Source organism: Neolamprologus brichardi, chromosome 5, assembly GCF_056152115.1.
Source record: "Neolamprologus brichardi isolate AB-2024 chromosome 5, ASM5615211v1, whole genome shotgun sequence".
NCBI lineage: Eukaryota > Metazoa > Chordata > Actinopteri > Cichliformes > Cichlidae > Neolamprologus > Neolamprologus brichardi.
In genome coordinates this window covers 8,627,409-8,643,002 of record NC_142108.1, presented here as the reverse complement: position 1 = coordinate 8,643,002, position 15,594 = coordinate 8,627,409, and the positions used below count along the sequence as shown (strand labels likewise).

The window sequence follows — 15,594 nt, the reverse complement described above, 5'->3', positions numbered from 1 at the left end:
TCACTACGACGTTTTCTCTGAAGCGCTCCTTTTCTCCAACTTTGCTGTTGGCTAAACTAGTGGCATTTAAGAGCATAAAAGAAAAACTTTATGCATGTTCTCATTACTAGGATATGCATTTATGTTGGTGTTTGGGCATATGGAAAATTGCATAATGATATTATGCTATTACCTGATGATTACTGTGGAGATGAGAATATTATTTTACTGTTACTATTCATAACTATTATCATTACTGTTGTATTACTCATCATTTATCATTATCATTTCATCAGAGCATTTATTGAAGCTGTTGATGTTACATTAAAGTCTGTATTTCAGCTGTTAGCTCAATTACATAATAATCTTTCATTGCAGGTGCAACTGTAATCATGTTATACACATATTGCATTTTTGTGCTAATTAAAGAGTTGAAGCTCGGTCAGTTAATTGATAATGGTCTGAAGCTTCGGTCAGCGCGATGTCTGGCCGATCTATTGATTAATATAAGGTGACCCAAGCTAAGGATATGATTGCATACATGCTTACAATACACCATATATAACCTGTAAACAGAATACAGGCCTGTGTGCACTCAGCAGCCTGCTTTATTGGAGTCTGCCTGGTAACAGAAGACTCAGAATGGGTCATGCACTGAGGTCAAGACACATAGGCTGCCTGTACACATACACAGGATCTAGACTTGTTTTGCTTGAAACTGCGAAGTTGTTTTACCTGCATACGTGACAGTTTAGTTCCACAGATATGTGAAGTGCAGTAAATGAAATAACAGGAAGCATCTGGCGGTGGCGGAGGAACAGAGGAAGGAACTGTTCTTTTTTAGAATGTGTCCAAGCTTGGAATTACTGGAACTGATGCATGTTTATTATCTGCTATGACGCATGTTGCTCGTCATCAACTATGTTATATATATGACTGCTCATTTATTGTTCGGAGAAGATCGATGCTATTTTGGGTGATCGTGCTCGGCTTCCCACATATATGTGTGTAAATAAAATCATTCTTTTGATGCACAATGGACCTCCAGTCGTTTGTCTTTTACCTCAAATCAAGAATCAGGATATTACTTAATACTGCATCTTAGAATTGTAATGGAAGCCCATTATGCAGGTTGGTTGTTGTTAGTTGTAAAGAAACGTGGGCCAAGAAAAAACTTCGTACAGGATCTGATTGTCCATAAATGGTGACTGTTGTGCAAATAGAAAATAGCAGAAGCAACTAAAAAGCAAAAATTGAAGTTAGAAAGATTCCAAATTTTGGGAATTGTAACATTGTTTAATGTCATTGTGAGTCATTTATTTGCAAAGCATGTTTTTTCCACAGTCATTCAATCTTGTCCTGAAAGAAAAATTGTTTTTTTTCCCTCATGTTTTTTGCTGTAGCTATACGTGGTCCTCATCACAACCTGGTCTCTGTTCTCGTTTCCTCTGCAAAGGATTTCCCACAGACAGTGATGGCTTTAAACTCCGCTGAGATCTCCAGCAAGGTCTTGCCTTTAGTCTCAGGCAAAAGAAAGAAGGTATAAAGACTACCCAGCATGCAGGCAGAGGCAAACAGCAAAAATAAGTACGAGCTGAGAGCATCCTGGGAAAGAAACGACATGCATGATTTCAACATAACATATAGATCCCTGTGGGTGTTATAGTGTAATGCGCGGCTTATTTTCAGTTTGGTCGTACGTACAATGAGGAATGGAAAGACCAGGCCCATCACTGCAAACATAAACCAACGCTGCAGCCCTGTGAGGACGAGTGATGCCATTCGATTAGACTGAATGAAGAGCTCACTGTTGAGCATTGCTGTGGCTCCTCCTGTGAGAATCAGAGAAAGAACAGGGAATTGATTTTGTTATCTTTGCATATAGACACGTTTTCCATAACCGCTACAGGTGTGATGTACTGGATACTAAAAAATTTAAGCTACATATGTATAAGTGCTTTACCCTTACCAGGTCCTCCACAAAAGAACATGATGAAGACAACCATCAAACTCACAGTAATGTATGGAACCCAGTAGCTGGAATCCTGTGTGAAAGATAGTTTTAAATGCATATATTTGATTTTGCATCAGATTAATTTCTATATTTCTGCCTTTTATCATCACAGCAGTGATAGCTTATACACATTTTCCCCTTTATGAAACAGGTCATCTTCAGTCATATTGCCAATATTGTTACTAGTGTACTTTCCAGTGAAGGCCACACAGACAGTTGTTGTCCCAACCGTCACAGACATATACACCTCCAGATGCAGGAAGAGGCCTACCTGTATCATGAAGGACCCCACTTATCAAGCACACACACTCTTTGTCCTGCTCCCCTCAGGCAGGAGGCTGAGGAGCATTAAATGCAAAACTACTAGACAGAGAAACAGCTTCATTCCAGAAGCTGTGAGACTTCTCAATGCATAAATGGAAAAGAACTGTTATACTACTGATACTTTACTGACACCATCACTTTATTAATGCTGGTCATCATGCCCTCTTGCTGCTAAAAGATTTATACCTATATTTCAATATTTATACTCCATAATGGTACTCAGGTTGTTGCACTCTACTTGTATTATTTCATTACTTGCTATTTGTTAGTTGTTTTTTTTTAGTTTCTTTGTTATTCTGTTTCTTTTCGCTTCTATGGATAAAAGGGACCGTGTGTATGTAATTTCATTCCACCTCATGTAAACATGTGTTGCAAATGAAAATAAAACTTCCTTGATCCTTGATCTTGACGAGTAGAAACGGTGTCATCTGTGATTTTCCAGTCTTTAGGTTTTGTTTATGTGCCTCCCCTGTGTTCCGTGTTATACCCACTCTGTGTCCTTCCTGTGCCAATGTTTCAGGTCTCTGTGTTCTCTGTCTTCTTTGTTATCCTTGCTTCTGTGTTCATGTATTTCCTGTTTTACTTTGAAAGTCTGTGTCCTATGTCAGTGTATTCTGTTTTGCTTCCTCCCTGTCTCATCACTTCTAATTAGGTTCAGCTGTATCTCCCTCCTATTCAATTTAATTCAATTCAATTTTATTTATATTGCACCAAATTACAACAACAGTCAACTCAAGGAACATCCTGTTTGCATTTCCATCGTTACCTTATGTGTATTTATTGTGTGTGCTTCCCTTTGTCCCTTGTTGGTCCGTCTGCTTGTTTTCTTCCATGTTGCCTCTGTATTTCTTCCGTCAGCTTTACCCGCGTTTCCTGGTCTCTCTTTTCTGGCCTCTGGTTTCCACCCTCAGGTTATATGTTTATGCATAGTTATTCCCAGTTTAGGTTTTGCTTAGTTTTCTCTGTTCCACTTGTTTGTAGTTTTTGTTCAGCTGTCCATAAAGGCTCATTTTTTGTTATCATCCACCCTCATCTCCGTTTGCCTGCACTTGGGTCCTCAATCTCCTTACACACCTGACATTTGTTGTCTTTAACAAATCAACTGTTTTTGTTTTGCTTTGTTTACATTGCTTTTACTTTTATTAATATTATGTTGCCCACCACTGGTAATGGTTTACCTGCAGGTTGAGTGTGACAGTGACAAAAATCAAGCAAGCAGACATGACACCGTAACCGCCGAACACCAATGGTCTTCTCCCTGTGAGGTCAATGAGAAGACCCTGAAATTGAGGAAGGGAGAAAATAATGACAGACTTGTCATAAGGAGCTTGTCTCTAATAGTGGAAATGAAAGGATGTATACACTTAAAATGCTCATTTACACAGATGAGCTCAGGCACAGACTGAGTGTTTGCTTACACAGGTGAGCGAGGTGAGAATTTCAACCACTCCAAGACCGAGAGTGATATAGCGGATCTTCTTCTTTGGTATACCTGCCTCCAGGAAGATGTCATAAGTAAAGGTACTAATCTGGGAAGAAAAGAGGCACTATTAGGCTATAAACAGTCAGCATGAAATCTGATTTATATATTAGTCTATTCTGTTGATAGAAACTTGATAGGGAAGGAACAATGAAGTCTCATATATACAGATATCAATAGATATATTGATCTGTAGTTATACAGATTTATCATGTATGCATGTGTGTGAACCTCCAAAAGTCACAAAATTGTTGTAATGTATCATTTTGCAATTTAGCAATCCTATATCATATTGTATCATATGGTATTATACTAATACTATATGGTATTGTTCATACTGTAGACATGCCCGACAGCTGGTTGCAACAGCAGATGATGGAGATGGTGATGACCTGCCACCGGACAGTCCTGTCTCTCAGCAGCTGTAGAAGGCTCACTGGTGGGGCTGCTTCAATGGCTGCCTGCTCAGTCAACATCTCATCCATTTCTTGTTGGTAGTCACCTTGGCCCCACAGACTCTGGAGAGCTGAAACCAGAAAATCCCAAATCACGGAGGGGATAAGAACTGAAAAATGTGCAACTTTGCTCAAATACAAAACACACAGGGACTGATTGACTTGTAATTTCGCAAGACTATCATTTATCTTTAACTAGTATGTGTTTGTAGAACACATTTTCATAAACATCTGGGGTCGTGTTTGATACATAAACTGCGCAAAGCTACTAACCTTTTTTGCATGCCTTATCATCACCTTTCTCTATGAGTAAATATCTTGGCGTCTTAGGAAAAAAAGACAACATCACAATCTGAACAAAGGAGAAAAGTGCAGCGACACTAAGGAGAATGTTCCACGTGTCCTCGCGGCCAAGGATCTCGCTGAAAAATCAAAATGAAATGTTGTGTTTAATTTGTAATCTATTGTCATAATATGCTGCAGTAGCTTTTGACAATGGGTTAAAGCCCATTTTACTTTTTCATATCAACTTCAGGTGCTTACCTTAACCCAAACGTCTGTCCAGACACTTTCCCGAGTGACATAAAAGTGGCTGAGGTCAGAGTCACCATCCCTCTTATCTTTCTGGGTGAAATCTCCCCGAGATATATTAAGTGAGCGTTCATTCCCAAGCCTGCAGGTCACATAAGGCAAGCATGGTGAGTATAGGTGGTGAAAACATATTAATAAGGAGTCTGTAGAATATGGCAACTTACCTGCTGAGTAACCAAACAGAAATCTTGCCACAATGATCATTTCGAAAGAGTTGACATTTTTACTTGCCAGCATGAATCCTGCTGCAAGAACAGCAATGAAGCTGTTGCAGATCATTGCCTTTTTTCTGAAGAAGGAAAACTCATGACTTCAAGTCTCCTGAGGCTATACAGCTTGGTACAACATCTGTCTTCATACTCACCTTCCCAGCAAGTCTGACATAAATTTGACACTGATGGCACCTAAGAGTCCCCCGACAGCAAACATGGAAACAATAAGAGACCAGATCATTGTGACCGTCTGCGGATGTGGAGGCTCTCCGTATCTGTCATACCAGCTGCTGTTGATGAAGCGCTGGATGTACTGTGGAGATAGATCTAAACTGTTATTAAATGTGATCCAGATAATCGAGACAGAATGGAGAAGAAATGATAAAGGCGACGTGTCTCACCGGCGAAGGAGAACTCAGTCCAGTGACATGGAAGCCGACCTGAAAGCTTCCTCCTAATCCCAAAACAAGGATGAGGAATAGAGCGTTGCCATGGGTCTGAAGTAAAGGAGAGAAATCCGATGAATCACTTTTATAAATGTGTTTACTATCACCTGTAAAGATGCTGCCTAAAGTCACAGTCAAACTTTTGGAGAACGGGTATTAACAAAGATTTCAAACATGTTTAAATGAGTGAGAAAATCTAGATTTTAAAATTGGATTTACTGATTTTTTTTTAAACACAATTTGTGAATAAAACAAAGATTAGATTAGACTTAGGTTTTCCCTGTCTGATTAATAAACTGTAACTGTTTCATTTCTAGATGTAGCTGTGTCTGAAAATTCACAGAAAAACAATAATAATCACCTTTTTTTTGAATCTTTTCATGATCACACCTGAGTCATGGATTGTAATCATGTAAATTTTAGCTCAGTGTCATGTTAGTTGTACCAGCGAAATAGTTTAATAATTGAGAGAGTAGTGTGACTCAGCTGAAACTGTGGTTTAGATAACTTTAGATAACAGTAGATAACTCCTACTGAGTTCAGGAAATAAAAAAATTGTATATAATAAATAAATAAAATTTAAAAAGAAAATGAACAGCATTACGCATAAAATTAGACGTGGAATGTGACAGATTTGTCACGAAACATTTTAACAGAAACGTAAAAAAAAAATGAATACATTTATATATATACACTATATTTAAAATCCACATGTACGTATTTACAATACATGTATTAACTTTTATGGTGCAAATATAGGAAAAATCTTACCAGCTGCTGAAACAAAGTTTCCATTCTCTTGATACACGGACCTTAACAGCACATATGTCCTAACAGTGGGGACACAGTTCAGTGTTTCACCCTGCTTATTATTAACTTTTCAGGAATAAAGTAACTTGGTGTCATCACACCACCCTGACAATCACTGGATCATTTCTAACTTGCAGCTATTTCAGACTGAAAACAATATAAACTGAATGAGTTCACAGTCACACGCAAGCTAATGTATAGATTTAACCATAATGTCAAATAAGGACATTATCAGTACATTTTGTGCACAACACTGGTGCTGCATATGTTTTTATAAGTGATTTGTCCTATTGCCAGTAGCTTGATTTATGTTTTTCTCTCTGTTCCTGTTTCTTCTTATTCTTCTTATTTAAATCACGTGGAAAGATAAACTCTATTATTATCAGACCAGCAGAGTTTAGACGTAGACTAAGAACTGTGGCTGTCTATGAACATTTGAAAAAGGAATACACTCAATAAATAAAAGCAAACACTGCTAGCTATGATTAGCACTGGAAAAACTGTTGAATCTCCATCCTATAGAAGAAGAAACTACTTATGGGTCTTCCTGTAATAATAACAGGCCACCATGGCAGGTAGCGTTGCGCACTTTGACACAATCCCAAAGAGATCCGTATATCCTCCAGCTTATACTTAAGCAGTTTGTATTTTTCATTTTAAAATCTACAGTTTTGTGTCAACTAACAAGCAGATTTGTCATCTGCATTTACATTTTAAAAAAATCCATGTAGCCAAATGTGCAAAATATTCTTTAAGGCAGGCTGACATTGTGACTGACATGTTGGTTTTCTATGAGTTTGCAGTGTCTCACACTTTCATAGTCAGACTCAGCCACTCAATCTATTATGCCTGGTTTCAAAGCACCAATATGGCTACTTCATGATGTCCATCCTTTATGTACAATCTACAGCTGGCATAAGAATACTTCAGTGACATTACCTGTCACAATAGTTGCATGGTGGTGGCTGTAGCTCAGGTGGTAGAGCGGTCGCCTGCTAATCGGAAGCTTGGTGGTGCGATCCCTCCAGTCTGCATGCCAAATATCCTTGGGCATGAGAGCCACCCCAAGCTGGTCTCCAATGCTTCTATCAGATGATAAATAGCAAGAGTTTAGAAAAAAAAGTGCTTTTGTGAATGAGGCAAGTCCATTTACCACTACCATTTGAATTTTAATGAAATACTCCATCATGGACTATTGAAACAAGACGCTGCAGCTCATTACAGGAATAGATTCTTTGGTTATTTAGGAAAAGATTTTATGTTATATCCTGTAATGTAAAAGTACAGTTTTTAACAACATTTACATATCATATTAGTAATGAATTCTTATTTAAACTTGCAAAAAAACAAACAAACCCCAAAACAAAAGCCATCAGTGCAATCCAGCTATTATGGAATATCATATCATGGCTCCAGCAATAAGTCATCCAATACTTTTCTCAGTCCACTGAGGCATAAATGATTGAAAGATGTACCACAAAGTCTTACACAATGTTCAAACATTTTTTGTTCTGTTGGTCACTGTTACGTCCCTCTGCAGCCCCTAATCTCTTCAGTGGGTTCAACTGTTGCTAATTGACCACACCTAGTCAGGTGTGGATAAAAGGATACCTGAGGCAGCTGTGATGCTGTGATTTTGTTTCCACGGGCTTCTTTAGACACGTCAATTTTTGTCAAACTTGCTATCAGGCTTGGCTGGGTTTATACACCTCAGAGTATATATAATATAACCTCAAAGGGACTATTTTGTTTAAAAGAAACTTCAGCTGCTCTGACAATAAGAGACAATTAGGATAAAAGTAGTTTGTTTTTTGTTTTGTTTTTGTTTTTTTGAAGAAAGAAGAGCCATATACAGCAACAGCTCTTGGTGTTATGGCAGCGTGTTAAGTGCAGCAAGCATAATAGCATCCAGACTATTTTGTCCTTTTCTTATATGTTTTGTCCTTTTTTCTGTTTCTGATTGAAGACAGTGATCAGATTGTTTTTACATGTGGCTCTGCTGCCACCAACAGATCAAGAATTGAGGCATTTTTATGCATGATACTTTTGACCACATGCTGTATAACCAAGATGGACATGACCTCCTGGTCTGAAAAAAACCTTCCTCTGGTCGCAATTTATAGAAGTCTATTATAAAACCACCAACCTCATTTTGGCTTCTCCCTTATTCACAAGTGGTCGCCACAGTTGGTAGCTCCCCATATTTAATTTGGCAGATTTCAATGATGGATGCCCTTCCTGACACAACCCCAGGTATATTTGTCTCTTTCTGGGGTTGGATTAGGGATCTTTCGTCTGTTGGTCAAATGTGTAAGTTGTTAAAATGTCAATTATGGCTAAAGTAGTAAAATATATGATAAAACAGGATATGCTCCAGGGTTTGTGATCGACAGGTTGCTATTCATACTGTATGTCTGTGATTTTTCTAAACTTTATATGCCACGTAAAGATCAAGAGAAACTTATTCATGCATTCATCACTTCAAGACTAGATTATTGTAACTCTCTTTACTTGGGCATCCAATCTTCCCTCCTTCAGCAATTGCAGTTGGTCCACTAGAAGGTATGAATCTTATTGTTTACTTATAAAATCCTAAATAATATGGCACCTGATTACTTAGCGGATCTCCTCTGTCTGTTCGCCTACACTGTAAAATGTAATATTGTGTTTAATTAAAAATATTAAATAGGCTGAACTCAATTTTTATCAATTTGTTATTAGAAGTTACAAGTACTTTTTATGCAAAAACGCTGATAAACTCAATTTATTTGAGTTGTCTTAACTTAGAAAAACTAAATAAGCTGGAAGTTTTGCTTCTCAGTGCAGAAGGATGAAAGATGTGTTTTGAAAATGCAACGTGACTCCCGTCCTCCTCCCTCTTGGATCAGTCCGCATGTTCATGGTGCCAGCATTTGTTATGGAATATGTTGAGCAAACCTGGAGAAGCGTCAGCTCAAGAGATTATTGTCATTGCTGTGAATCTTTACCTGATACACTGACTTGGTGAGTAAATGTTTACTCTTATTCAAACTGATTTTGTGGCTTCTCTTAGTTTAGCACCAGGTTTATAATCTTGCTAGCTAGTTAGTGTTAACCTAGCGTTGCTGCTGCCGCTGGGCTCATGTTACTTAAAAATTAACACCACAGCCTTAAAAACCTTACATAACACTATGTCTGTGAATTTTTCTGTTGATTGTTTGAAATAAAAAAGTGAGATACGAGCCCAGACAAAATTCTTCAGGGGTGTGGTGTGGTGTGGGGGGTATTTTCAATCCATAGCCATAACTAACTAAATAACTATATATATCATGTTTAACCTGAGTAGCAAAAGACCGCAGGGGGTTGAAAACAATAAGCCAGGAGTTAGCTGTGCTCCCGGACTCTATCGAGCCTTGACCTCCCGGTCAGCTATCGCGCTGGTGGATAACAGAGCTCTCCGAAAACGTGCGCTGTGTCCCAATTCAGGGTATGCACGCTTGAAGTACGCATTTTAAGTGCGATTACGTCACCGCCACGCGACGACGGCTGTCCCAATTCCAAGTGTACTTCAAAGGCATACTCCAAATGCACCGTGGCCCTTTCTCAATTCTCAAGTACGCGAGTACGTACTCGCGTTCTCGGCGAGTACGTACTCACTGAGAACACACGGGAGTACGGACTCGCTGAGAATGCGAGCACGGACTCGCGATTTGTACAATTGGAACACCAGCGTACTTCATGGTGTCACAGGTCCGGAGTTTTTACTGCCGTTGTTCTGACAAAACGTCCTACCCATCAAGCTGCCCTACTTGTTGTTACTGCGCATGCGCACAATTCAAAACGGCCATGTTTCCGGTGTAAATAGTACATGCCTATTATTTCATCCTACCCCGATCTTGTGCCAATCTCGTTGCTTTTCTCGTTGCTTGTTGGTTTGTATTATAAGTTTTACTTCTTTATTACAGATGATAATTGTTTACCTTAAGCTGCTCACTCGAAGTCATATTCCAAGTGTTTATTTTGTGCTTTTAAACTTCTGCAAACCTTCTCAATTTATTTTAGTCCTCCTGCAGTTACTGGACACCACGCTCCGTTGTTATGTTGAAGAAAGTACTACTGTACCACATACTTGTTAATTGCGTGATAACGTCGTGTAGTCGTTTTATTTACTGTATGGATTCCGAAGCCACGTTGAAATTGTCCAATTTTCTCCTTAGTTATGGAGAACAAATACGAGGAACTGCTCATGTTTCTGTCTGCTGGGTCCTACCCATCGGAATACGATAAGTCCAGAGGCAAACCCTTAGGAGATACGCCGCAAAATTCAGGCTGAAGGGTCAGTATTGTAATGTAAATAAACAACTAAGTGTAATTATTGGTTAAATACATGTTATAATTAATTTTACATTTTTTAAATATAGGCGGAATGCTCTTGTTTGGAAACAGGAGAGTGATAAAAACAAAAGAAGCCATGGGACTATTCCAAGAGTTTCATTCAAGTCCCATTGGTGGACACACTGGTGTACTCAAGACTCGAACTGCAATTTGTTCCAGATTTTACTGGTATGGCATGTCGGTTGACATTGGGAATTGGGTATGTATTTTTAAAGTTGTTATTTATATATAGTATGTTAATAGTGCACCAATAGAATGCATAGTTATCCTGAAGACACGTACCAGATTTCAGGATGATGTACAGTAATTAACACTGTTTCGCCACTTGATCGAGTATTTTTTATAGAACATTTGCAATTTTGTTGTTTAATTAATTGCGATTGTTGGATAATATAAAGATCGTTCAATATGTTTAAGGTCCTGGCTTGTGACCAGTGTCAAAAAATGGGAAAACCATTGGCTGCTGTGCAACCACTGCAGTGTATAAAGGTAAATATCAGTAGCATTTTAGTAGAAAATAGTAATGTTATCATGTACATTACATATTAATTGTGATTCTTTTATCATTGACAGGTGTCACATGTCTGGGAGCTAATCGGAATATATCTAACTGGACCTCTTCCAAAAACGTCTAGTGGCTTCCAGTACATTATGACTGCAACAGACTATTTTTCAAAATGGGTTGAGGCTTTTCCATTAAAAAGCAAAAGTGCTGCTGAGGTAGCTCATCAGTTGTGCTCACTCATATATAGACATGGCTGCCCAAAACAAATTTTATCCGACCAAGGAAGAGAATTTGTTAACGAGGTAAGTGTTAAGTTTACTTTTCCATACCTCTTTAGGTAAATACGTATCCTTCTGAAGTTTCTGTTGAAGTCCCAGTAAGTGTTATTAAGGAATTCTATTTATGCAACAACTATGATAATGCATAAATTAAATGTAATCTTAATTGGAAATTGTGCATATTGATATTGGCTGCAGCTGTAATCTTCTCTGCTTAACTTCTATATGCAAGATACATTTAAAAGATAAAGTAAGTGACTAGTTACTTCTTTATTCTTGTGGCATGTGTTCATTTAGTTATTAATTTGTTGTGAAGCAGTTTCTTGCTCAAAGTGTTATTCTTAAATAGGTTTTCAGTGGCAAAAACTATAGTAATTTTTAATTTATTAACTTTTTCTTTAGATTGTCAACATTTCTGCACAGAAAATACTGCTCATAGACCCCATGGGGAATGAAGGTGTTTATGACAGGAAAAGTCTGCGCAACTGGAGGTATGCATGATACTGAGGTATTATTCTTAGATAAAACATTTCTTGTTTCATTACAAACATTTTTGTTCAACTAGGAATTTTCTGAGGATGAGAGGGCATGAAGACACCATGGAGTGGCAGTTACAGACTATGCAACACAACAAGCAACAGGATTCCAGCAGTTGCGGAGATTTGCTGTTAAAGGTAACCCTTATTCAAATGATTCCATTTATTGTTAGCCTCAATTAGGACTTTACATTATAATAATGAGAAATCTCACAGTTTGCAGAACACTACCTTGCTTTTGGAGAGGTCAGTGAAGTATTAACCACTACAGAAGCAGTTGTGCTGGAGCGAATGCAGATAGCTTGCACCCTACTTGAACATCGAGGTAAGTCCAGTAAAGTCCTTATCACGTTAGAGTGTGTACTTCCAATTTAAATAGTGCTTTTTAAACAGCACAGTACAAATAGTGCTTTTCAAACACTTTCAGATAAGACTCTTCTTTAAGTCTAATTAAAAAAATTCAGGGGACTAATTTGCCATTAAGTATTTGTGGAAAAAATGTACTATTATTTTTTAATTAATCAATAAATAATGTTTGATTAAAACCTAACCATGAATGTGTTTCAGGGAACGCTGAGGATTACTGCATTGTTTGCTCTATGTTAGATGCTAACACTGACCGCAGCATGATTGAAATGGTAAAACAAAACAAAAGAAACACGTAAGTCTTAGCATCATTACTTGCTAATCATGTTTAAAATGTTGACTAATAGTATTCACCAAACATAATATGAGCTATTTATTTTTCCTTTCCAGGTGCAGTGTGAATCTTGCCAAAGATGGGCACATTTTGCATGTGCAAAATATAAAGAGAACAACCAAGAATATAAATGCAAAAAAGGTAAGGAAAACACATAACAACTTCAAATAAAAACAGCTGTCTTTTCCTCTCCATGTCTCTTTGCATTCTTTGTCAACATTAGATGATTGTGTGCTGGACGCATGTTTTAATAGTGTGATTTGGCCATCTGAACATGCTACCTAAATAAATCCCAGCAGGAAGCATGTTTTGATAGTGTGATTTGGCCATCTGAACATGCTACCTAAATAAATCCATGCAGGAAGCATGTTTTAATAGTGTGATTTGGCCATCTGAACATACTACCTAAATAAATCCCAGCAGGAAGCATGTTTTAATAGTGTGATTTGGCCATCTGAACATGCTACCTAAATAAATCCATGCAGGAAGCATGTTTTAATAGTGTGATTTGGCCATCTGAACATACTACCTAAATAAATCCATGCAGGAAGCATGTTTTAATAGTGTGATTTGGCCATCTGAACATACTACCTAAATAAATCCATGCAGGAAGCATGTTTTAATAGTGTGATTTGGCCATCTGAACATGCTACCTAAATAAATCCATGCAGGAAGCATGTTTTAATAGTGTGATTTGGCCATCAGAACATGCTACCTAAATAAATCCATGCAGGAAGCATGTTTTAATAGTGTGATTTGGCCATCTGAACATGCTACCTAAATAAATCCCAGCAGGAAGCATGTTTTAATAGTGTGATTTGGCCATCTGAACATGCTACCTAAATAAATCCATGCAGGAAGCATGTTATTAACGTCCTAGCGACATAACTCAAAGTATTGAAGTGTGATTTGGCCATCTGAATGTCCGACCTATACGACGGAGCCATTAACCACTTAAGGTAGCATATTCTGATTAGGTAGCACGGATTGATAGACAAGACCATAAATTTACGCTACGGTAGGATGTTTTGACAAGGTAGGACGTTTTGTCAGAACACCGTCCCCTCTTAATTTAACTGTGAGTAATATGTTATGAAGCTTAACTTTAATCACATCAAGCGAGAACACATCCGGGACTTTTTTGCGTTCTCGGCTTGATGCTTACTTCGAATTGGAACAGTACTTGGTCTCCGACTGATGACGTATCACGAGTACACTTTTTTTTTTTTTTTTTTTTTTTTTTTTTTTTTTTTTTTTTTATTGAAATAAATTTTCATATACAAAACAAGTTAAGGAAACAGACCAGGATTGTAACAATTTACATTATAAAGATGGTGAAGCAAGTCATTGTAACTTTACAGGAAAACTTATAAAAAGAAAATAAAAATTAAATAAGGTAAATAAAGTAGTAAGGAACATAGACCATTTGACACAGGCAGGAAAATTAGAATAGCAAGTATTTTGTGATTTTACAGTATAGTACAGCAGTTTTTTTATTCATATTCAAAATAAGCTTAAGTGACTTAAAATACTGACAAAAGTAATTCAAGAAGACGGCAAACATAGGAGAGGCATTCTTCCACTTACATAAATGAATAAAAAATTTACATAGCACTATTACAAAATTGACAACATCTGAGATTTCAGAATCCAGATTGTCCATAAAGTAAAGAACATCCTTAGATGTGAAGGAAGGTATATTGGAAATTCTGAGTGAAACCCAACAGTGTATTTCAAACCAAAAAGCAGTAACATACTGACAAGTGAAAAATAGATGCTCTAGTGTTTCTGGATTGGAAGAACAGAAAGCACAAGAGTCGGCCTCAAAATTAAATCTTTTGTACAGGAATTCTCCAACTGGATAAATGCCAGATATGATTCTGAAGTGTGTTTCTTTCATTTTAGGCGCAAGTGGGTATTTTAGGTAAAAAGAAAATGACTTTTCTTTCAACATGCTATCAAGATCATGTCTGACATTGACATTGTAGTTGCAGAATACTATTTGCTTAAAGGTATTAGAGATTAACTTATTATTAAATTGTTTGTCCTTTATTGAGGTATTACCTATCGTCAGTGAAGGTAAGCATGTTCTTATTAATGAATACTTTAAAGTATTTACGATAAGATTTAACAACGGTGTGGGTAGTGCTTTACAAACCTTATTATAATTATTAGATGAAACGTTTATTTTATACTTATCAATAAATTCTTCATAAGATAGCAAGTTTCCGTTTGTATCAAGCAGATCAACAACAAAACATACACCGCTATCATACCAGTCTGATTTAAATAAGGACTTCTTATTGATGACTATAACCCTATTATTCCACAACACAGAATTGTGAGGTGAAAAATTGTGGGTGAAAATTAGTTTCCCAAAATTCAAAGCTTGCTTATAGAAACTAGACAACTTAAGAGGAATCTTAGATATTTCATAATCACATCTGAGCAAAAAATCTAAACCCCCGACCTTATTAAAGAGCTTGTTTGGAATATGGTACCACATAGATTGAGGATAGGAAATGCAGTCTTTTATCCATCTGAGCCTGAATGCAGCAATAATGGATTCAAAGTCTAAAGCTTTCAAGCCCCCATTTTCATAGTCTTTAACTAATTGTGATTTGCGTATATAATGTGTTTTATTCTTCCAGATAAAGCTGAATATAGTAGAATTTGACAGTTTAATCATTTTAGGAGATGTAAAAATTGAATAACAGGGGTATATGAGTCTTGAAAGTCCTTCTGCTTTAGACAGTAAGATACGGCCTAATATGGATAAATCACGTGTTAACCAATGATTAAATATTTTTTTAACTACATTTAATCTAGGAGTTATGTTATTATTCTCTTGATCATTAGTATTTTTACTGATTATTAAACCAAGGTATTT

General features: G+C 37.1%; 1 protein-coding gene across 1 annotated transcript; it reads right to left on the bottom strand.

Annotated features, from left to right (window-relative positions):
- Positions 1 to 1,313: 1,313 nt before the first annotated feature.
- LOC148102718 (solute carrier family 2, facilitated glucose transporter member 9-like) lies at positions 1,314 to 6,296 on the bottom strand. The gene is made up of 12 exons (XM_087841275.1): positions 6,273 to 6,296; positions 5,457 to 5,552; positions 5,208 to 5,368; positions 5,008 to 5,132; positions 4,796 to 4,925; positions 4,526 to 4,674; positions 4,136 to 4,323; positions 3,736 to 3,846; positions 3,496 to 3,597; positions 1,949 to 2,024; positions 1,684 to 1,811; positions 1,314 to 1,584 (listed from the first exon to the last, which is right to left on the bottom strand). Exons 1-12 carry the CDS (start codon positions 6,294 to 6,296, stop codon positions 1,399 to 1,401), a joined length of 1,476 nt encoding a protein of 491 aa, XP_087697401.1. The 3' UTR covers positions 1,314 to 1,398.
- Positions 6,297 to 15,594: the final 9,298 nt, after the last annotated feature.

Coding starts and splice junctions, on each gene's coding strand:
- LOC148102718 (XM_087841275.1), bottom strand. CDS start 6,296: ATGGAAACTTTGTTTCAGCAGCTG. Junction 5,133..5,207: donor ATGTCAGACTTGCTGGGAAG/GTGAGTATGAAG, acceptor TTCCTTCTTCAG/AAAAAAGGCAATGATCTGCA. Junction 4,324..4,525: donor TGATAAGGCATGCAAAAAAG/GTTAGTAGCTTT, acceptor TTCTGGTTTCAG/CTCTCCAGAGTCTGTGGGGC.